Source organism: Podarcis vaucheri (assembly GCF_965113315.1).
Source record: "Podarcis vaucheri genome assembly, chromosome: 8".
NCBI classification, from domain to species: domain Eukaryota; kingdom Metazoa; phylum Chordata; class Lepidosauria; order Squamata; family Lacertidae; genus Podarcis; species Podarcis vaucheri.
The window spans coordinates 7,071,537-7,095,071 of NC_138766.1; the positions used below are offsets into that span (position 1 = coordinate 7,071,537).

Here is a 23,535-nt window from a genome sequence, read left to right on the forward strand (position 1 = left end):
ACAATGTCTTGCGAGTTCCTGCTGGTTTTTTTCCCTCCCCCCCTTTTTCTAAGCCGCTAAGCCGCTTATCAGCTGATCCGATCAGCAGATAAGCCACTAAAAGCTGCTAATCCTTCAATGGGCTTGCTTCGCAAGACGAAAAAACCGCAAGACGAAGAGAATCACAGAACGGATTCTTTTCGTCTTGCGAGGCACTACTGTATACACCAAAGACTTATCTTCCTTATTTTACATAAATCCGGCAAACTAAGGCCCTGGGGCCAGATCCAGCCCAATTGCCTTCTAAATCCGGCCAGCAGATGGTTTGGGAATCAGCCTGTTTTTACATGAGTAGAATGTGTCCTTTTATTTAAAATGCATCTCTGGGTTATTTGTGGGGCATAGGAATTCGTTCATTTTTTTTTTCCAAAATATAGTCCGCCCCCCCCCCACAAGGTCTGAGGGACAGTGGACCGGTCCCCTGCTGAAAAAGTTTGCTGACCCTGTTAAGACAATCCCTTCCGCAACCAATGCTGTGAAAACTATGTATTCCGCAAAAAACATTTTTGCTGCTATTCCACGCATAAACGGCTACAGCCACTGGAGACAGGAGGAGAGAGAATCTCCCCTAACCTTAACTTCATGAAATCACGAGAAGCTACATCGGTATCACAGAAAACGCAGCAACTAGCTACTCTCCCTCTTCACTCAGTGCCAATCTTTCTCTTCACTAAAATTTCAATTGTTAATGGCAGACTAAGGAGCTAAGAGGGCTGGTGGAGAAGGAAGACGGGGCAGGCATATTTATAAATCCACTAGCTGAATGTTCCTCTCCTGGACCCATGATAGAAGTTCCTCCAATAAAACAGCGGCAAATATTTTCCCTGGGATGGATAATAAACTGATGGGGCGATAGTTCCTAGGGATGTTTGGCTGGCCGCCTTTGAAGATCGGAACTATTATAGCTTCTCTCCAGGAGTCAGGGATGTCTAGGGCGGAGGAGATAGCGGTGAATACAGGAGTCAGGTGTTCGCTCCACCAAAGAGGATCACTCAGGAAAAGGTCTAACGGGACCATGTCTGGGCCGGGGGCCTTATTCCTTCGCATTGACATTATGATGTTGAAAATGCGAGTTGAGGTTTTTTTTTGTTTTTTTGTTTTGTTTAAGTAATCGCCCAGGACGATATCTACCTTTACCTCCCCACCCCTATTTTGTGTTGTTATCTCAATGTATATCAGGCTATGGCCACACGGCTAATGCAATAAAATAAACTCTAATCCACTAGCTGAACGTCACCTTGGCCCAGTTCGTTCTTCGCATCTTAACCTCCGGCTTGTATTGCTTCTTTGGAGGCAATCCAAATGGGAGAACTGGAGCTGCATAGGATCCAAACCCAGGTGCCATGGGAGGAGGTGGCACCCCAAGAGGTGGTGGTGGCGGTGGCACCCCTGGCATCCCAGGAAGAGCTGGTGGTGGTGGAGGCATCCCTGGCAGTGGTGGTGGCGGCGGTGGCATCCCTGGCAGAGGCGGTGGTGGTGGTGGCATCCCTGGCATCCCAGGAAGAGGTGGCGGTGGTGGTGGCATTCCTGGCAGCGGTGGTGGTGGTGGTGGCATCCCTGGCATCCCTGGCAGCGGTGGTGGCGGCGGTGGCATCCCTGGCATCCCAGGAAGAGGTGGGGGTGGTGGTGGCATACCTGACATCCCTGGCAGAGGTGGGGGTGGGGGAGGTGGGGGTGGAGCCGTGCCAGGAAGTGGCGGAGGTGGTGGAGGTGGCGGAGGCACTGCAGTCATGCCAGGAAGGGGCGGTGGAGGTGGAGGTGTTCCTGCCTCACCAGGTAAAGAAGCTGGCTGTTGTGGGAGTTCTGCAGGTAAAGAGGAGACCTGCTCCATCTTCTTCTTAGTCTCTTCAAGTTCGTTTGCAAGCTCAGCCATCTACATTTTAAAAATGAAATGGAACAAGTAAGCTTAGCAGAGCACCCGATTTCCATGACAGCAAAACAAACTGCAGTTTATTTGATCCTTCACTTTGATCTCTGCACTGGTGCTGCTTCCTTGGTTCTTCACATCACAGCTGAGATCTGGCAAATTGGTATCGAAAATGTAAACGGGTGCAAAATGATGCAAACCTCTTTTTACTTCTAGTTGGGAATTGGCTCTAAAAATAATCCAAAAATGGCAACACATACCCCTCCAACCAGCTCATGTTTCCTCAGCTAGCTAGCTCCTCACTATGCTGGAGGCGATGGGAGATAAAATGTTTATTTCAACATTTGTGACGGTTTTGTGAGAGTGACCCAGTTTTGGGCTAATGTCTTCTCAGAGGTTGGTAATGCAACTGGACAATGTATAATCAAATCTCTGGATTCAGCTTTATTAGATATATTTCTGGGGTGAAATACAGGTGTTCATTCCAAGCCCTTGATTGGTCATTTATTGGTATCAACAAGGCTGGTGATTGTCTGATTTGGGGGTGGGGGGGGATAGCTGGGGCTTCCTTATCAACATGGTACAAGAAGGTCTGGCCCCTTAGGATCTGAACACACAGAATACACCACACTGATCCCCTATGGCTAATATAAATTCAGGCAATATTCCATCCTATACATTACCTTGTCATTTAGCAAGGACTTATCCTTTTCCAGGCTCTGCTTCTCTGAAATGACTTGCTCTTTCTCAGCTATTAGTTTTTCTTTCTCTTGAAGAAAATCTTGTATTTTTTGCTCAAAATCACTTTCCTTCTTCTTGATTTCAACTTGTAGTTCATGGCGTGCAGTCAACTCAGAATCCAGCTGAGGGGAAGAATATTAAATGCAAAAATCATTCCAATGTACTCCATGTTGGTTGGATCTCAAGCTGAAATCCTGTGTCCCTTTTTGGGGGACTGCATAATTACAAGATAATGAAGATTAAAAGGACAGGGAGACAAGGCTAATACCGTTGAAAATGGCTTCTATAAGCAGAACTACTTTACAATTTACAGTCATCAGGGACAAATAGGTAACCAACAAAAGGAGATGGAGATAAAGTTAGGTGAAACAAAACACGGAACTATGCAACTACGCAACATTGTCCATATTGACAATGGAATAAAAGGGCTTTTCAAGTTTCAATCTAGTATTGATTCATAATACATCCATATATAAAGTTTCATGATATATACAAATAAACAGCCATGCAAAATATATAATGACGAGGATTTTCATTGGAATTCCTTCCCGCTAAAAAGTGCCATTTACCACTCTAAGAGATGCTGTTGACAAACCTCAGCCACCCTTGCGGTTACTTGTAGGCTAATGTCAGACAGATAGAATCTGATATTTTCCTTGTGAGGTGATGTTAGACAACCCAGAAAAGGGGATAGACATGTGTTTGTGTAGCTGGGTGTACAATGGACAGTAGAAAAGGATATGTCCCACTGTGTCTGGCACATTCAAAGGACATCCACAATATCTATCATTTCTGAGGATGTTTGCCTTTGACAAAAGCTGGGGTGGGGGGAAACGTTCAGTTGGGTTAACATCAATATTGGACTGGAATTATTAATTTTGAAATATAAGTGACCTCGCTATCTGTTGTATTTAAACATAGAACTTGGGGGAGGTGTGGTAAAAGCCTCCTCTCCTTGCTACACTGGAAGGCCAACTCTTTATTCAGAAGGGAAGGAAATGGCCCCAAGCCAGCCACCTCAGTTTAGTTGTAGATGTTTTCAGGTATTGCATTTCACATCTGGGAGAGTTTTAAAGGTGTTGGGAATCTCCTTTAAATTTATATTGTAGAGAAAAATGAGACAGTAGATTTTAAAATTAAACAAACAAATGAAACTTGCTCAGTAGCAAGTAGCAACAATTTGACTCACTGAGCAAGGGAAAGGTGAGGAAAGGCTGGAGGGCACTGAAAAATGTTTAAATCAAATTAATGACTACCAGTGGCTACTAGCCATGAAGGCTGAGTACTGCCTCCGGTACAGGAAGGTGGGCTTCGGCTGAATATTAGCTGCAAGTCAGTCCAAGTGGGAAGAACCTTGTTGCACTCTTGTTTTGCTTTTGGGCTTCTCAATGGCATCTGGCTGGCACTATGAAAACAGGATGCTGAACTCTCTTGGTATTCTCATGAGACCTGCGTTCCATTCAAAGAACTATGCAGGAACAGCCCCAGGCAATATACCTATGAAAGTCAGGTCATGGATCCATGTAGCCCAATGCTCTCTTGCTACCAGCAACAGCAATCCAGAGTCCCAATCACAGATCCTTCCCAGCCTGTTTACCCAAGATCCTTTTGCTGGAGGAGCTGGAGACTGAGCTTGTGGACTTTTGCAGGCAAAGCCCTGCCACTGAGAAAGGACCCTTCTTTTGTAGTATTTAGTTTCTCTTTTTTTAAAAAAATAGGCACTTAAGAAGGTTTTACATTAGCCAGAGGCATTAACGCAATCATGCCTGAGTCTTTCATGGGAGTCAAACAGCATTCAGGCAGAGGCAATATAGGGGAAAGGATCCTGCCTTCCGATCAAATAAAACTGAAGCAGGTTTCCAATATGGGGCACAACTGAAGTTGACCACTTCTGATCGAGAGGGATACATGCCAAGAACACTCTTGGGTCTCTGGGATGCCTAAATCCTTTTATTAAATTAAGGTATCTTCCTGAGCTATTATGAATCCCTTCATCAGTGACCATGGTCACAATAATTGACCCGTGAGCAATTCCCCATTTTCTCCAAATCCTTTGCCCAGTGCCCCATCTCTGCTAAACTGTTAGCACACAGAAGCAACATGAACACTGCTCAGTGGCCTTATAGTCTAAACTATGGTCCCAGGGATGGTATGAAGGCACACGAGGCAACCACCTCAGGCCTATGCCTTGTGACTGGCTTCAGAGGCCTTGGGCAGTTAGAGTGGCAGGCATTACAGACAGAGAGTTTTCAGTGGTGGCCCCAGCTTATGCAACACCCTCCCAAGAGATGGGCAATTGGCCTTGCTGGGGCCAGCTTTGAAAAAGGCTTTGGAAACCCTTCCGTTTCAACCCGCTTCAAATTAAGAGGAGTTTATTAAGGTTGCTGCTGATATGTGATTATCTGATTTAGACTACTCGTTATGGGATCTTGTGGCTATTTTTTATGCTACACTGTATTCCATTTTAAAGGGTTAGTTAATCTGTAGTTACTGCTCACTGACTGTTTGACATTTTGTTGGCTGCAATTTGGCCTTTACATTTTTTGCATTATTGGAACTCTGCTTTTATTTGTTATGTTTGTAAACTGCTTTAAAAGGACAGTCCTGTAAGGCAGTCCAAATACACTTTACGTAAATAAGTAAGTAGAATATTAACCTTCTTCTCCAGTTCAATGGCTTTGGCTTGACTTTTTGCCACCTTGTTTTGATCAATCAAGTTATCTGCAGAGAGAGAAAAGAACAATCCAGTTAAGATCATCATAAGGGGGTGGAGGAGAGAGAAACATTCCATTTTATATCACAATTGCATCTGCAATACATTGCAGTTTATCTTCTGGTGAAAGCCCTGCCTTGTCTCCTTGAACCTCTTCACTTTTAAAAGGAAGCTGGGTCAATTCAGTGTGTGTGTGGCACAACCTAGCACAGCGACTGGAGACAACTATTTGCTCCTGCCTCAGCAGGCTTCATTGAGGAACAAGGTTCATAGCCCTTGTGGGAGAGTCCTTCCTCATAACACAGAAACAAACTGCACCTAACATGGCTACTGTATTGCACTAGTATGGGAATCCTTCAGACTAGGATATTTGGGCACTTGGTACTGAATATTTTTTTTCTGTAAGTAAGAATTCTACACCAAAGTCGCCTAAAATCTACACTAAGCAAAGCTAAAATCTGCAACACCTCCCTGTTTGTTGAAAATTATGTACCTTTATATTCTCCACAATTTTTTTACTCTCAATGGGAAAGGGCTAAGAACTATTAGTATCTCATATCATGGAATCTTGAGGACAAAGACATTTTTGCGTGTGCAGTTTTCAAAGCTTAATGTGTCCAGACCCACCTATCAGACCTTCAATATTAAGGTCAAGGTGCTTGCACTTGAAATCTGGATCAGCACCATTCTTGTGCAGGACTATCTGGGAAATACATTCATCAATCAGCTTAAAATACTGAGGCCTAGCGCAGGAGAAAGGAAAAGGAAAAGAGTGTTAGTGCCAATGTGCAAGAGTGCAGGCTTGCTTGAGACATCCCAAGACCAAGCCAAGGCAATAATACCTTTATGTCTCAACTACACAAAATGGCCTACCTACATGAGAAATGCTCCCCTGTCCTCGTCATAGTAACACATTGCTGAAGATACGCCTGCTCATTTACCTCCCAACTCCTACCTCTTCCTTTTCCTTCCTTCTAATTCCGTATTTACTGTCCAATCACCCTTTCTCATGCTGTGGGGGTAAAATGTTCTAATTTGTGGAAAATGTCATTTACTGAGCAGAGGCATTTGATGACCAACTTCTTCCATGAATTTTGTAGTAGTCTGAATCCCCCCCCCCAAACAAAGAAGCCCTGATGAGCATCCTTGTCAAAGGCACACCTAAGCTCCCTTGTGCCCTTGGCAAGGGGCTGTATCAGTGCCTCCAAAGCCAGGGAAACCATGGAGAAGAAACTCAAAAAGTTTGCTTTTCAAAACCTTTGGTACTCTGCAAGTGACTTCTTCTGCAGTCATCGGGGTCGGGACTGCTCTGCTGCTGCTGCTGCTCCTCCACTGGTCGGTCGGTCTGTCTGTCTGCCACCCTCCGTCCCTCTCTCTGTGTGCTCATTGCTTTACCTCCTGGCCACTCTGAGTCTGAGCGGAGAGGCACAGTTTTTGTGCCCACCTGGGTCTGCTCCCTTGGCAGAGGCCAATCAAACCCTAGGTACATCCCTGATCACTGTCACCCACATACTGCCAGCACCACCTTTTGTGAATCAAGAGCCGTTTCCCCTCTTTACCTGGCCTCATAGTCATTGCGGACTAGCAGGAGATGCTGCAGGATAGAAAGGAGATACTGCTCTGCCTTAGAGTCCTTTACTGTATTGTGCAGAATCTGGAAAACTTCATTGAAATCAGTGGAAATCTATGGTTAAGGATGCAAAAGCTACTTTGAAGACGCACAGATGAACTCACCTGGGAGAGCTAGTCTATCCCCTTAGACTTATCCACCACCCTCTCAACTTACACACCAATCATAAATGACTTATACCAGGCATAGGCAAACTTGGCCCTCTGGATGTTTTGAGACTACAATTCCCATCATCCCTGACCACTGATCCTGTTAGCTGGGGATGATGGGAGTTGTAGTACCAAAACATCTGGAGGACCGAGTTTGCCTATGCCTGACCTATACAGAACTGTATGCAATACACTTTCACCAGTGGTAAAACCTTGTTTTTACCACCATAGACTGGCTACAAGCCTTTTGTACAACCCTTAAATAGACATATCATGGGAGGTACTTTGGGTCCCAGGAACTAACTCTTTAGGATTCAACACATTTCCAGTCATTCTTCCTCAAGGTGGATTACCTGCCCCTACTCCTGAACACAATCTAAGAGAGATTCCCATTGTGGGTTTGGCTACAAGTGGGCATTTAAAACAGAGATTCCTTTTAGGGTGTTCTGTTTTCGTGAATATATTTGCATATTTCAGGTGCACTCTCGTGGCCAAGCACACAAATAATCACTCTTAAAACATTGTTTCTCATGATGCAGTTCTTCAAATCCAGGCACCAAACCTTTCTCACTAGTCCTTTGTTCTTTTCCTCTACCCTTCCACCAGCTTCGCATCTCTCTTTCCTTCCCCAGAGACAACTAGCCCCTCAGTGCCAATGCCTATGCGTAAGCGTAAGGGAAGCCTGTGGTTGCTGTTGGTTTTAATGTATTCATGCATAAGAAAAACAGCCTCCCTTCCTTCCTATGTTTACCCCCAGCTATCAAAGGCTTCATCTTAACCTAAACAGAGAGTGGATGCAGGTTTGGGGCACAATGCCATATTGATTAGCTGTTTTGACAAAACATGGAAGCAGGCCAGAACAAAATGTTAAAAGTTAAATGCTTGTAATATGAATCACACTTCACAAAGTATAAGTGGATAGATCCCTGCCCCTAGAAGCTTATAATCTAAAATTAGCACATCTCTCTTCTAGCTACTCAGAAGAAGGATATTCCATTTCAATGCGAATCTCCTCAAAGCGGTTTTTGAGTTCTGCAGAATCTTCTTCAGCATATTCTTCAAATAGCAACAGGTGAACCAGCAGTTCCTCATTGTCTTGAGCATGCAGCTCCTACAGAGGATACAACATTGAAGTCATCACCATCCTCATTTCTGGAGTTCCAGTTCTGTACTCTATGAAGATATCCTATTGCTGGCCAACTACTGGTTCTTTCTCTCTTTCAAACACATGGTCAGTGATTAACTGGAACTATCCAAGAACAGACACAAATGAATTAATACAGTACCATGCTCCACAATGGTCCTCTTCACATCTGCCTCCACGCATACAATGAACGTGTAGAGGAAGGCAAGACAACATCTCACTGAACCCTGCAACTGCTGAAGCAAACTCAGTTGGGAGACTGTAAACAAGGTAGTGTTAAAAATTCCTGCAAATCCTGGCCATTTGGGGAAACTGCTGGTCCAGTTCAGATCTTCAGCATATTCAAGACAACCCACAGCTACTCTCACTTCAAACAAAGCACTTAGAGATTAGATGTCCCTAAAAACAGCAACACCTGTCAGTAGAAAAGAAAGATGCGCCTCACCTTGAGGATCTGCTGGAGTCCAGAACGCATGAGCTCACTGCGGATGTGAACTCTGAAATCAAGTTCATCTCCTGGAATGATTAGGGCATTGATCAACTGTAGGCAGGCAACCTAAGAAAATAATGAAGAGAGGTTCCATGTCAGATCTAGCCAAGCATTCCCAGAAATAGCAGGCTAAGCCATTGAAGCAAACCCAACAAATAAGTTTTAAGAAGTTTGCCAGTTAAGGCTGTCTGCAAACACACTCACTCACTCACTCTTAACTCATACCAAAGCAGCACAAAAGAGTCCAAGATGCTGGTATAATAAGTAGCAAATTCAAGACACAAGTACCAGTGGCTATATGGACAAAATGAGGACGGAGAAATAAGAAAAATGTATCAGCAGAAGCTGCAATTTTTTTTGCTGCAGGCCCTACTTGTTACCTTTAATGCCACTGAGGTGTCACTCTTCAGCCCATCCAAGATGGGTTTGAATCGTTCCACTTCATCCATTTCTGCTCGTTGTGTCAGTGCCACCAGAACGTGCTCATGCCTATGTAGGAATAAGGAAAACAAATCAGTAACAGACAGTGCAATGCTAGCCATGTCTACTTGCTAGTCCCAATGAGTTCAATGAGATGCACTCCCAGGTGCTTTAAAGATGGCAGTCTGACTTTCATATGCTCACAACAGGAAACTATGTAAGAGTTTGATAAATTGTGCATCTACTGTATTAAAATTTCTAAAAACTGTGAAGAACCAATGTTACCTTGGATCCAGGGGACCAAAAACCCTCCTAAGCAATATGGAGTAAGATGTGGGGCTTCAAAGTGGGGGTGACCCCAAACCTTACACAAGCTTTGTTCAGCTTCTGCTTCATAGGCTTCAGGCCGTTGTGCAGATTAGATGCACATTAAAACTTGCCATTTAGATGTAGCCTTCCAGTTTTTAATGTATTTTGAAAAGGATCCCAAGTGCCAGACTGCCCACCTATGAAATACAACTAAACCAAAAGATAAATCACCCATAGTCACTTACATATCCACAGGCTGAGGCAAAATGCAGAGGGCAGACAGTAGCGTGATAGCATCAATCATCATGGATGGGACTTTGGGGTCAACGGCTCTTGCCAAAAGCAGAATCCCCTCCTCCGTTTCAAGCATCGTCTTAATTCCAAACTAAAAAAGGGGGGACACACCCATTGAGTGCATGCACATACAGAAAGGTTGCCAATGCCACAGGAAGAGAGTAAGGCAACTGTCTAATCTGGGAAATAGGTGTAAGGGGGGGAGGGCCAAGACCCCCCCCCCAAGCTGACATGTGCAAAAGTGATGTAAGAAGATCCCATAAGTGTGCAAATTTAAGAAGGGGAGCATTTCAACTGAGAGTAATCACACTAGAGGTTTCTCCCTCTTAATCTAGAAGTTCATTTACACTTCATCTCTTCTCTCCTCAAAGTTTTGATGTGCTTTAACCTATATACATTTTAGATTAGATTCCTCACACTATTTCCCTCTTATCTTCAATTCTGTTGCTTGTTTAATTTACACTGCCTCTTCATTCTGATCAAGTTTCTCCTTTTTTCTTCTCCCCTTTGCTTCGTCTTGCTACCTTCCTTCCAATACAATACAGTTCCTATTTTCAAATAGCTCTACTCCCTTGCTTCTCTTACTTTCTTATTGCTTTCTTCTCCCCCCTTAACCTCCATGCTGCTGCTGTGTGTTGGCTGGAAGGAAGGCGTGGCTGCGCTCTGCTCCAGGTGACTGCCATCAGCCTGAGACCCTGCAATATCATCTGCCTTTCCATCAGGTATATAGAAGGGGAAGGCTTCCTGAGGCGAAGCACCATGTGCAACACTACTTGGCAAGGCACTTGGTGTTGCCATGGAGCCCCTCTGTTTCTCTGCCCAGCACCAGATTTCTCGGTGGTGACCCAGGTCTTGGAGCCTGAGCTTCCACAGCAGTAGTCGCCTGCCATGAACCAGCTTGGGCAGCAACAGCAGCAGCAGATGTATTTAATGTTTATGATAATATTTTATTTCTTTGAAAATGATGCAGTTTCAAATGTGTCTTTTATATTTGATCTTCTTTAGTAGTGTTTTATTTTGAAATGTTTAAGTTTTTTGTCTGTGTGTTTGTTAACTTTGTTGTGTTAATCGTGCATTCTATATTTGAAATCTTTAAGATAATATTTTAGTTTCCTGCTAGTATTGTTGCTTTGAAAGTATACTTTATATTCGATTTTCTTCTGCAAATGTTCTATTTTGTATTGTTTTATTTGATTTTTTTTAAAAAAGCATAAAGTGGTATAGTAACAAATATATTATTATTAATAGTAATAATACCAACTTGTTTCTAATCTGAAGAGCTCTCTCTCTCTTTCATCTCCCTTCCCCTATTCCCAACTACTGGAAAATTCTTGTACCATATATTCGTTGGGCTGGCTGAAGTCTCAATTAAAACATTTATCCCATGGCTTCCCATAGCCACCTCCATTCCTATTCCATTTTCTTCCCTTTTGTGTCTGTTCTCAACTGCAAACTGAAGAATGGTCTGGCTTCTTGAGCAATTGTTATACAGAGCTGAGTTACACTGTGTTCTTAACCACCACTGATTATTTACTTGACTTTCTGAAGTTCGCCTACTGATTCTAAAAAAGTAAGAAATGGCAGTTCACAAATATTTATGTTGAAAACAAAGGACATACCTTATTGTTCATGAAAGCTTTTAAGCATCTAATGATCTCATGTTTGATCCGGATGTCATACGGGCTAGTGGGGGATAGAGAAAGCAATCTGATTATTTATGGTCATCGGTTCCTATACAATTATGCATAATTTTACCACTCCACTCAAAGAAGCTCCTGGTCCAGGCAGCATTAAGGGTTGAAACAAGATGCCCCAACCTTCAATAGAACTTTGGGGTGAGGAGAGGAGAGGGAGAAGGATGTTTGGAAAAGACTGTTTCCCTCAATCTGAGATCCACTTTCCCCATCTGCATATTTGCATCCTTGGCCTAACTCAGCTCCTATGTTTTCTCTCAACCATGTATGAAAGCAAAGCAAAACATATCCTGAAAGCCTGTTTTCAGGGATATATAGAGATATCCTTGTCCCATTTATCTTAAAATGCTCCGCCCCAAAGCAAAATAATCTCATTTATTTATTTTATTTCTAGCATTTGTACTCTGCTTTTCAACCATTTGGGCTCCCCAGTGTGGCTGACACACAATCATTGTAGGCTGACTCAGCAATGAAGTACATTCTTGAAGTACAAGCAAAACACATTTTTAATCTACTCCTATATTTAGAAAAATGGCTGTGAAATATTATATACATGAATTTAAGCGGGTTTGATTTAAACGTTCTCCTACCCAGAAGCTTCATCCTTCTCATCGTGAAGTCCTTTCAGTATGTTCAGCAGACAATCGAGGCCCTCAGCTCCAAAATTTTGCACCCAGCTGGAAAGATTGCACCATGAAAGAATATTAGCAGAGTTGAAAAGAATCTGAACACTGAATAAGACTGTTTGACCACCCTCTGTCTTCTCACTGCACCATTCAATTCCCTAAACAGACGCAGCATGTGTACACCTCTGAGCAGCTGTGGTTTCCGAACAGCCAACAGGGCTGGTCCCACCATTCGGCAATGCAAGCAAACCACCTCAGGCAGCAGATACTGGGGGAGGGCATTGGTGGTAGCCCCCTGCCTGTTCCTCCTAAGCCCCTGAGCTATTTCCCTTAGCTGGAAGACATGTTACATGGCCTGGCCTTCTAAACTAGCCTGCTGTCTCAGGGGCAGTGGAGAACATTGCCCTGTAACCAGTATTGAAACAATATTCATCAGGCAGTCCAGTTGGCTTCTGTAGATAGAATGGTACTACCCTGTCCTGTGCTTCAGGTTGCAAATTTACTTGGGTCAGCCACTGCAGTTAAGCTGGGTCCAACCAAGACTTTTACCTGACAGGATTATTGTTGAGTGACACACGCAGAGACTCCAAACAATTAAGCAGCTGTGCATCTCTAAGACCAGATTTCAGTTCCTGGATGTACATCATGGGAGACTTGGAACTCTCCTTTTGACTCATGCCCTGTAAGAGAGAGAATGACAGTGGTCAAGCCAACTGGCTATACTATCAGGATACAGAAGGTGGTGGTCAGAGCAAAAGTAGAACTTCAATATCTACTGGTTTTCTCAGCTGAACAGAAATTGCTCATTCAGAGCAACATTTCACAGAATTAATGGTTTGGGATTTGGCTAACCAGCCCCATCAGCGGAAATCCTGAGCAAGCAATTCCACTTACGCAAAATGGCTTTCCCCCCCCCCCCTGAAATTGGCTCGGGGCAGCGGGGAGAACCCCCAGAGCAGTACTGGTGGGGGTAGGAGGATTTTGCATTTCTAAATTTCCAGGAAGATTCCCTAATTGGAACTTGGAAGGGTGGGCTCTGTTTTGTGGTCAGATTCCAAAGGAGTATTTTTTTAGTATTTCTCGGGGGGGGGGGGAGAGATTGAATAACTACCTTTTTTGAACCAATTGTTAATTGGCACACTGGTAAAGTGATAAAGTAGTGCAATAGCACAACTGAAGTGCCTGGTTATAATAATTATCTATGTATTTCTAATAGTATAACCAAATCAGTAATTTTTGGTATAACTGTAAAAACTACTCTGAAAATGTATTATTCCAAAAATGAACCTTCATCTGGTTGTAAATATTAAGATTATACCAGCAAGAATGAGTCTTTCGGTAATAAAAATGATTTAAATCAAGTCTTGCTGACTAGTGATTTAAATCAAGTCTTACTGACTAGTGATGTAAGTCGTGATTTAAATCAAATCCACCCTGCAATCTTATTCTCTAAATCAATGCTAAATATGAAGTAAAACGGCTTTTTTTCACTAAAATTGTATGATATATCATTGCTGAAAAATGCAATAAGATCTGCTTGGCTTAACCCGCAGTCCTGATTTCCCATTTCCTTATACAAATATCCCTGATTTAGCTGCAGCTGCATAATGAATATAAACTCGTGCCTAGTCCGTTGTGCACTACTTCTTAAAGTCATCTGCATAGCAGCATAGAGGACTGCTTTTACGGGCAAAAAGGGCTTACGCACTCATAGATCTGTGGAGTTGGAAGTGACCCCTCAAAGTGTTCCCTTATTTTGACCACTCCGTCTCAGCTTTCCCAAGACAAGAACTCACAGCTTTGGAAGTGTGCAGGTACTGGGAGACCATCTCTCTCTTGATGCCAATGTCCTTCTCCCGTAGAGGTTGCTGCTTTTCTGCATTTAGATTCATATCCACCTATTGAAGAAAGCAAGAGGAAAATGTCCTTTCATTCGCAGAAGGCTCTCTTCTCATGTCAAAATTTTAAGAGGGAATGATCCTTGGCCTTCCTCCCCAGGTGACACAGTTTCTCTTCTCCCAAATGAATTTTGGCTTCAGGGGGTATGGGAGGGGTGGGGTGGGGATCCCAGAGATCATGCAAACTTAAAATAGGGCAGGTGGGGAAGTTAAGGGACCACCAAGAAGCTCTCCGTCTATCATCTACTGTATAAGCAAAGTAGCCTTTTTGCCTTGCCATTGTCATTAGTACAGCCTGGAAGTTCTGTTCTAGTCCATTTGGCTTCCCCCGTTTCATAGCTCAGTTTCCCATAGGTCCTGAACCCCTGCTTCCCTTTTGCGAATACATGACGGTGTGTCTTTGGGCCTTGGAAAGATGAGGACTGATCCCGAACCACCACCCAATACTTAACCTTTAAGAACTTACCAGCATCTGCTCAAAGAGGGCCAGCACATCCTTGTCTGAAACGTCCTGCAGCAACTGACTTGAGCCAGAAGTATCCGGATAGGAAGCAGCAGAATTCCTATGAGCCGCGCTGGGCTTTTCCTTCTCCTTCTTTATCCTCATGCTGGTAAATCTTTCAAGCTGATTGAGAAAATTGGAAATTAGCATTACTGTCTTTCTGTCTTATTTGTAACACATTTTACATCTTGTATTATTTCCTTAAAGTTAATTATGGATGAGACTTCTTGTACATTTCTGATTTTTTAAAAATAAAAATGGTCTTCAGTTATCATACACCATAGGGGTCAAACCAGATTCCTCAGTGGATTTGAAAGCTAAGCCTGTGACACTCATGTAGTAAACATTTGCAAAATGGCTCTCAAAGTAGCAAAAGATGAATATTCCAATTAGGAATGAATTTGTCAGTTTCTCTCAGTTTCTTCCTCTTCCAGTCTTAAATTCAGTTCATCCCCTAGCCCCATCACTTTGCTTTATAAGAGGGGGGGAAGCCACTTGAGAATTCATATACATTTTCATTCATAATTCTATTATGCACATTTTATACAAATTTGCCGAATGTAACGTTTCTGCAAGCAATTTCCCCTAAAATAGCTCTGTACATTTTTTCACTACTTTAATGCATTTTTGTATGCAATTCTCCCCTATTGGAAAACTGCATCACAAACTTAGGAAAATGTTAATTTTAAAGGGTAGCTGTTTCAGTTTGCATATTAGTTTAGGATGGGCAAATTAAGACAGGTTCCTTCACTCTTCTACCTTATTTATTATTTTAAATTATATCCTGCCACCCATTTACAAGAAAAATCAAAGCAGCAAACATTGCAAAAATCAAAACAACCCAAAAACCATGATGGCAACACAAGGCATGCTGGGTATCATCAGTGTACTAATAACACTTCAGACCAGATCTCTGGATGGTCTCATCCAGCAGTTTCACATGATATGAAGATATGTGGACCTCCCAATACTGCAAAAACCAGGGGGCAGAGCAGCAATCTTTGGAGGTGCACTCCAGAAATGAACTGAGGCATCTAAATATGACACCCCCACGAAGCCCATATCACTCTAGCAAGCTGAAAAGGGAACCAGATAAGTCATTCTTCCCAGGAAAAACTTGAGCTGGGCCATCATGGCAGATGCCTTGCCTGAGAATGGAAAAGTGGAGACATGGTGGTAGTCTATTACCACCACGCAACATTTTAGCCTGCATTCTGTCGAATTTGTTGTGAGGCTTCTTCAAATGCTGCTCTAGCCGCCATCCCACCAATTTCATTGCTCTCAGTTCTGTATGGGCTCTACTGAGCAGGAGAGGGTGCCTCTCACCATTCCAGAGATCAACCAGAGCTTGAAAGGCTTGCCAGTCCTGTCAGCAGGAAAACCTCCCAGAGCTACCAGGAAACTATTTGAATCCATCAACCGGATTTAGATGTAACTTTCATATACCGTATATACTTGAATATACGATGACTTTTTCAGCACATTTTTTATGCTAAAAAAGCTCCCCTTGACTTATACTAAAGTGAGGCGGGCGGCGGCAGCAGAGGGACGAGCGGCCCGAAAGGAGCCCTTTCTCGCCACTGGTTCCGCTGCCGCCACCCGCCTCTCGCAAGGGCAGGCACAGGAGCCTGCGCTGTGCTGCGCCTCTCCCAACCACAACTCCTATGTCCACTCTTGCAAGTGGCAGAGGTGACGGTGAAGGGTTCTTCCGCCACCGCCGCCACCACCAGGGTTGTGCTTATACTCGAGTCGATAAGTTTTCCCAGTTTTTTGGGCTAAAATCAGATGCCACGGCTTATATTTAGGTCATCTTATACTCGAGTACAGTGGTGCCCCGCAAGACGAATGCCTCGCAAGACGGAAAACCCGCTAGACGAAAGGGTTTTCCGTTTTTGAGCTGCTTCGCAAGACGATTTTCCCTATGGGCTTGCTTCGCAAGATGAAAACGTCTTGCAAGTGTTCCGATTTTTTTCTGCCCCCCCCCTTTTCTAAGCCGCTAACAGCCTTTTAGCCGCTAATCCTTTAATAGCCGCTAAGCCTTTAATAGCCGCTAATCCGCTAATAGGGTTGCTTTGCAAGACGAAAAAGCCGCTAGACGAAGAGACTCGCGGAACGGATTAATTTCGTCTTGCGAGGCACCACTGTATATACGGTATGTGCCCTCTCTACCTTTCTAAAATTACTTGAAATGCAATAAGGAGAAGACAAGACAATGTGATGAAGAGAAGGTAAATGCAGCAGCAAACAATGATCTGCAGACAAGCATCAGCCTTTGCAAACAAGCCATAGCCACACACACACATTCCTTGTAAAAAGGCCAGCAAGCAAGAGAAACAGAAGGAAGGAAGTAGGCTAGTCAAAGAAGGTACTTCATGCAAGGCAGCATATAGATGGCATTCCAGCAGGCACAGAACAATCAAAGTGGCAACAAAAATGCACAGAAAATGGCACACAGAACCCATTTTAGCAGCAAACATAATACAAAGGGGGGGGGGAATCATCCTTACCTCGTCTGCCATCACCCGCTTCAAATTCTGTGATTCAAGAAAAGGAGGAAAAGGGAGATATCCAAATCACTGACACAAGAAAAATCCAAGAGTAGAAACAAAAGGGACTGCCTAGAGATTTTTGAAATATTAAGGGATATATAAATACCTTTAAATAAACATAAATACACAGACATAAAGTAACTATTACTTGTACAAATTTGCATATCATCTTCCTAACCAACTAGAACACAGTTCAACATTTACAAATGCTACATCCACATATCAAGACATCTTGTTCAATCACGGCCCAAGCAACCACTTGCACTCAATTCTAAAAGCACTTTAGACCAGCATACAATCTAAAGGGGAGACTGCAACGGGTTTGGAATTTAATGGCAAGTTCATGAGAAAGTATACTACCAAAAAGTGTCAATGGTCTCCTATACTGCCTTATTTTTTTATTTATAGTACGTCTTAACCGCCATTCATCAAAAGGTTCCAGGGGAGTATACAAAAGTGTGAATAAAATTAAATGCACACAACATATAAACACAAAAAGCATACCAAAAGACCACAAAACAAAAACAAAGAGTAATTTAAAAAAAACACCCACCCAGAACAGAACATGATTCCAAAAATCATACACAATCCACCAATGCCTGGGCAAATAGGCAAGCCTCCTTAGGGAGGGCATTCCGAAGTCAGGATACCTCCCAAGAAAAGGCCCCCTCCTAGAATCACGGCACATACAGACGCTTCAAGGCTAGAATTCTATTTTTATAGGAATGGGACTAACTTCCCATTCCTATACCTGCAGATACAGGTATCAAAGTGTCCTGAACCACACACAGGTTTTTAAATATGAGAACAATCTGTAGAAAGTGTAGAAGAAATCATTTGGAAAGAATTTGCTCTGCTAACAGCAGGTTCCACTTTAGGATCACAGTTTTACCTGTTTCCTGAAATTTTTATGTCTTTAAAATGCCTTTCTACCTCAGTTAAAGGCCCTCAAGGCAGCTTAAAACAACATCAATAAAAACAGCATTTTTAAGTAACTAAAATAGTTTTGCAACACACACCACCTGGGCATATCTGATTGCCCTGTCCATTTGATTGCCCAGTGTTTTAGAAACAGTGAAAATACACATAAAATCTGCAGCATAAGGGCCAAAATAGACTTAGCACTTACCCTATACAGTACAGAAATTAATAATAATAATTTTAATTCAAAATATGTCTAGGGGTAGTGGAAACTGCCTAAAATATGAAATTTAGCAATTTCCCCATATCACCACTTGGGGCACTAGCTGTCAAACATCCAGCATCCGAATAAATTATAATTATGAACCCATGTTTATAAAGTGCTCGTAGTTTGACAAATATTTTATTTTGAAATATATTCCTAGTAATTCAAAGGCCTCAGGACAGGTGTATCATGGGATATTGTTTTTTCCTAAAGGCATCATCAATATCTTTGAGTTTACTATAATCTTCTGATAAGTACCACACACACACACACACACACACACACACACACACAGAGCACAATTTGATTAAATGACCTGGCCAAATATTTGCATACAATGAACTGTGATTCTTCCCAGACGTAGGGCTAACCACAAGGCTGTGCCACTAGACCAATGACAAGGAAGCTCTGTTCCTTCTAATTAATATAACCAAGCCCACCAACCTAATGTTTATTAATTAGGTCCATTGTAACAATATGTTTTGTTAAAATCAATTCCATGTTCAAGTTTCTACATTACCTAGTAACTGCTCACTTCTATTCTCTCACCTAACATTGAGCAGAACATGATCAAAGCCCGTCTCAGATTATGGCGGCCTAGATCAAAGTTCTCTCATCAGAAATCAAAGGATTCGAACCTTTTAGAACTACCTTCCAGGAAAACAAAAAACAAAAAAAGTCTTGTGGAACCTTAAAGACTAACCAAATAATTCTGGCATTAAACTTTAAAGGTAAAGGGACCCCGGACCGTTAGGTCCAGTTGTGAACGACTCTGGGGTTGCAGCGCTCATCTCGCTTTAAAGGCCGAGGGAGCCGGCATACAGCTTCCGGGTCATGTGGCCAGCATGACTAAGCCGCTTCTTGCAAACCAGAGCAGCACACGGAAACGCCATTTACCTTCCCACCAGAGCGGTACCTATTTATCTACTTGCACTTTGATGTGCTTCCAAACCGCTAGGTTGGCAGGAGCAGGGACCGAACAACGGGAGCTCACCCCGTCGTGGGGATTCAAACCGCCTGCCTTTTGATCGACAGGCCCTAGGCTCAGTGGTTTAGACCACAGCGCCACCCCTGTCCCTTCATTAAACTTTAGTTAAGTTTAATACATGTACGGTGCCACAACCGACTTATCACAGTTACACCTCTGGAAATCATTACAATGGAAATCATCTTCCTGAAGGCAGATGGCATCTTGGTCACAAACCTCTGCTTACCTGCTTAAGAAAGCTGGAGGAGGCCACGGGCACAGCCAGGATTTATTTTAGGGGAACAGGCTTTATGTGGGGGCAGGGGCAGGGCAGAACCGAGATATCTTTGATGCAATTGGTCAGTTAGTTAAGTATTTCTACTTATTTACTTGATGGGGGCAGCTCAATGGAGGGGGCCAACAAGATGGAGATTGTCAGTCACCGACCTGACACGTAGAGATCTCCACGTGGTTGCAATTTGACCAGTGCCAGTTGCAAAACGTTGAGGGATCCCTGGCACTTGAGGGGTTTTGAACACTGCAAGAGCTTTGCTTTCAGTCCCTCTTCTCCTTTCATTAGGTTCCCAAATACTGAGTCACTATTTTGTGCTCTTAGCATGTTTCTTGGAAAGTCTGAGTAGAGAACAAATAAAATACCTCTGTCCAACTTCCTAATTAATTGGAATAATACACTTTCCACCACTTCCTCACTGGCAAAAAGAGGTTTCCGGCAGAATATTTAGGCAGGGCGTTGGTCTCATTTTAAGGAACTGTATCTCAGTGATGAAGAAATGCTGTTTACTTGTCTCTACAGCAACCTGGCCAAAGTCTCCTCCCAAGGCAAGAGAGTTCTGTCCTTTCTGCCAAAGGGAACTTGCTGACTAGACCTGTGACACAGAAACTGTGAGCGTCTGTGTGGGTGTGCCCACATTATCACAGGCAAGCTTAAAACCTAAGCTGCAAGCAGGGAGGGGGGATCCTACTGCAGGAAGGAGGGTGAGCAAGCGGAAGGTTCAAGGGCAGGCACCCCACGCAAAGGAATTTTAAACATGCTCTAGAATACAGCTGAGTCTCTGAGCTCCTCAGCAACTTTTAAAAGTGAATAGAGCCAAGCTCGGTACTTTTCAGTGAGAGAGCACTTTGCAAAGCTTATACTTTTGAGGCATTTTAAAGGCTAGAACATGTTTGTGGCATCAGCTTCTTTGGACTACATTCCACTTTAGCTGAAGTTTTAATCTGAGGTGTGGGTGGGTGGAGAATATGTACGCATGCATGCATGTACAATACATGCAATAGGAACCTGATTAATGCTGCACATTCTGCTGGGTCTAAAGGAGAACACAGTTATAAATGCCATGGTGTTGTGTATGCATTACATTTGCTGGAAGAGACATTCTGCTAGGAGAAAACAGAGGACATCCCTGGGTGGAAAGCACTGAAGACTGCCTACATGGAGAAGTGGCTGAAGAATCTTGGCACCTGCCAAATCAGAGAAGCAACCAGCAAGTTAATCTGCAAACCACCCGTCTGGCATTAGTCCAGCAGCTTAAAAGACAGGTGTGGTTTAAAAGGGAAACAGGTCCCACTAATTTCTTCATTCCATATCCAACTAATTTGGTGATGTGGTTGGTGTGAGAACAATTTGGAGTTTCACAGAAAGAAAGTGGAGTTGGGGACAGAGATGGAAGAGTTGCCAACTTATCTTCTAGCCACCTGCAGCTGTGCCATAAACAGCAGCTTGATTGGACACAAAATAGGCAGCATCAACTTTTACTAGAATTCTGAACTTTTTATGAGGGAGAATAGAAAAAAAGATAATTTATCATTTGTTTACACAAAGATGTTTTGCTAATTAATATGGGTGGTATTCAACTCAATTTTACTCAGAGCCAGAATGAAGCCACTGAGAAACAAATGGGAGGAATCAGTATGCTTGGTGGAATCTGCAAGTTAGATGGCAGGCTGGCAAGACCCTGAACAGCAGCACTCCTGTAAGGACATGAGAGTACACTTGAACATTTTGTTGCAGATCCCATGTATCTGCACTCAAGTAAAGACAGAACAATCCCAAAAATCCTACATTTGTTTCCAAAGGAAAGGTATATTTTAATCTCACTTGTGGATTAGCACTTGTCTAGCCATGACCAAACCCATTTGACCTCTTGGTACTTGACCTCACATTTTAATGCTTATAAAATATATCCCCAAGGTTCAAAACCTTTAACATTTTTATATGTATATATCCAAAGTAAAGTGCTGAACACAGATATTTAAATCTGTGATAGTGAATCTCCAATTTTGCTAGTACAAATACAATGCTGTTCTCTGCTTCACAAGGGATCTTTGTGCTTCAATTAGGGATGAAGACAGAACCCAGTAGCAACTAGATATTATATTTTCAAAAATGGGAGAACCACCATTATTTTGCCTTTGTCCCAGTCACCCTGGGTGAATCCTGCAGTCTGTCTTGTACCTAATGAGGCTAATCCAATTATATCTGCATAACTCATCCTGCATTCCACTTTAATACTGTTACAAACCACAGGCTTCAGGGGCAACAAGATCATGACCAGCTTTTTCCTCTCCTCCCCCCACCCCCAATTCTGCTTTAGATCAAACCTGGGGAAGAGGTCTTGAGAACTAGAAGGCCTGCTCGTGGTTTGCAACATTTTCATTGGTCCTACCTAATGAAGGTATAAGCATAGTGTATTTTTATTTTATTTTTCGTTTGACAATGTTGATGCTATGTGATTCAACTATCTGAAGTGATAATAGCTACATTTACATTTTGCCTTAAGTACTTTTTAAAAAACACTTAATACTTATTCCATCCTCATTTAAGTAAAGAGAAAGTAAACAAGCACAAAACCCAAAACAGTTCGAGGAACTATTCTTGAAATGTGTTCGCCATCTCCTTTCAGGTTATTTCTTGTGTAACCTTGAGATCAGAGGACTGCTAATTCCTTTTTCAAGACACACTCACAACCCTTTTTTTGATAACAACTCCCTACAGGGGAAAAATGCTGTGCTGTTTACAATTTGCTTGGCTCACTTTTGTGACCTTATATGCTGATCCTAAATAGCCATTTTGGAGATCTGGTATTTGCAAATCCGGGTGTTTTGCTTCCTATGAGTTTGTGGAAACTGAGGAATTAACCTCTACCTAGAGCAGTTTACCTTCTCAACCACAACTCTTTCTGAAGGAGGTACTGGCAGGCAAAGGGAGGTGGGGGGAGCTTAAGTTGGCCCTGAACCTCTACATCCAAAGGCACTGCTGACTAAAGAGAAGGAGATCAGCATGAGGCAGCCTTCTGGCAAGTGTATCTGGCAGGAGTGGAGCAACTCAGCCTCCCTTGCCTAAGGACTACATATCCGAGTAAGGCACAGAGTCTCTTGTGGTTTGAAGCACAGGAAACAAGCTACCCACCCTTGAGCTGACAACTAACGGAACAAGCTGCAGTGATGAAGCAAATACTCAGGAAGAGGCAAAGCCTTTTCAAACAGTTGCACAGAAGCAATGGTCCCTGTCATGCATTTACAGGAGATAAAGAAAATGAAGACAATCCAAAGACAATTGATTAAAATTGGTCCTCTCACAAATAAACTAGATCCTCAGCTAGATCTTTGCCAGGAAGTCAAAAGGTGCAAGGGGAAATTACCTACAGGTTACTTAATGCAGGGATAAGATGCTGCTGGATTCCAACACCAATCAGACCCAGTCAACAGGGCAAATGGTCAGGGAGTAGGGGAGCTGTTGTCCAACATCTCGAGGACACCACATTGGCTACCTCTAAATTAACACATGGAAGGAAAAACAAGCTCCGGTGACCTTGCAGCTGGATCATTATTATTGCAAAGGTAACTCTTAAGCTACCCTGTTGACTTTCAAGTTGAACTGAAGTGCTTCTTAGATGGAACCTGCCAAGTTCTCCACTCGGAGAAGTGCTGCTTCTCTCTGCGCTGGCAGAGAGGGCAAGAACATAAAGCCACAGAGTGTAGTGGTTTTCTTATCAAAATTCTAGCTTTCTTCTTTAAAGAAAGAAGCAAGAGTGGAAGAAACACCCATGGAATGGAGGGGGGGTGGACAGAAAATGAATACTATGTAAAAGTCTTTTACCAAACCTAAGATTGCAATAAGAACATGAAATATATTATATACTAGATGCAGCCACTCTTGCTCCCCTTGGGAGCTCCTCATAGTCTTTACCGATCCTGCTTCTCCTTTGCCTCTCCCTCATGTTGGCGGTACAAGGGAAGAGGGCAGGGAGGATCATAAAAGGCTTAGAGCTTCTCATGCCCTCACCAGTACACCATTAC

General features: G+C 43.0%; 1 protein-coding gene across 2 annotated transcripts in view; it reads right to left on the reverse strand.

The window, feature by feature from the left end:
- DIAPH1 (diaphanous related formin 1) overlaps nucleotides 1-23,535 on the reverse strand; it is an 81,549-nt gene that overhangs the window by 41,686 nt on the left and 16,328 nt on the right. The window contains exons 2-16 of one of the 2 annotated variants that reach the window (XM_082234243.1): nucleotides 17,024-17,050; nucleotides 14,481-14,639; nucleotides 13,913-14,014; nucleotides 12,666-12,796; nucleotides 12,081-12,167; nucleotides 11,416-11,479; nucleotides 9,748-9,887; nucleotides 9,154-9,262; nucleotides 8,729-8,839; nucleotides 8,132-8,250; nucleotides 6,920-7,036; nucleotides 5,988-6,103; nucleotides 5,304-5,368; nucleotides 2,590-2,769; nucleotides 1,277-1,912 (exon numbers count right to left, since the gene is read on the reverse strand). In XM_082234243.1, coding sequence (XP_082090369.1) covers nucleotides 1,277-1,912; nucleotides 2,590-2,769; nucleotides 5,304-5,368; nucleotides 5,988-6,103; nucleotides 6,920-7,036; nucleotides 8,132-8,250; nucleotides 8,729-8,839; nucleotides 9,154-9,262; nucleotides 9,748-9,887; nucleotides 11,416-11,479; nucleotides 12,081-12,167; nucleotides 12,666-12,796; nucleotides 13,913-14,014; nucleotides 14,481-14,639; nucleotides 17,024-17,050 — 2,163 coding nt within the window. The remainder of the gene's footprint in view (nucleotides 1-1,276; nucleotides 1,913-2,589; nucleotides 2,770-5,303; nucleotides 5,369-5,987; nucleotides 6,104-6,919; nucleotides 7,037-8,131; nucleotides 8,251-8,728; nucleotides 8,840-9,153; nucleotides 9,263-9,747; nucleotides 9,888-11,415; nucleotides 11,480-12,080; nucleotides 12,168-12,665; nucleotides 12,797-13,912; nucleotides 14,015-14,480; nucleotides 14,640-17,023; nucleotides 17,051-23,535) is intronic. The other variant, XM_082234242.1, reaches the window with a different exon arrangement.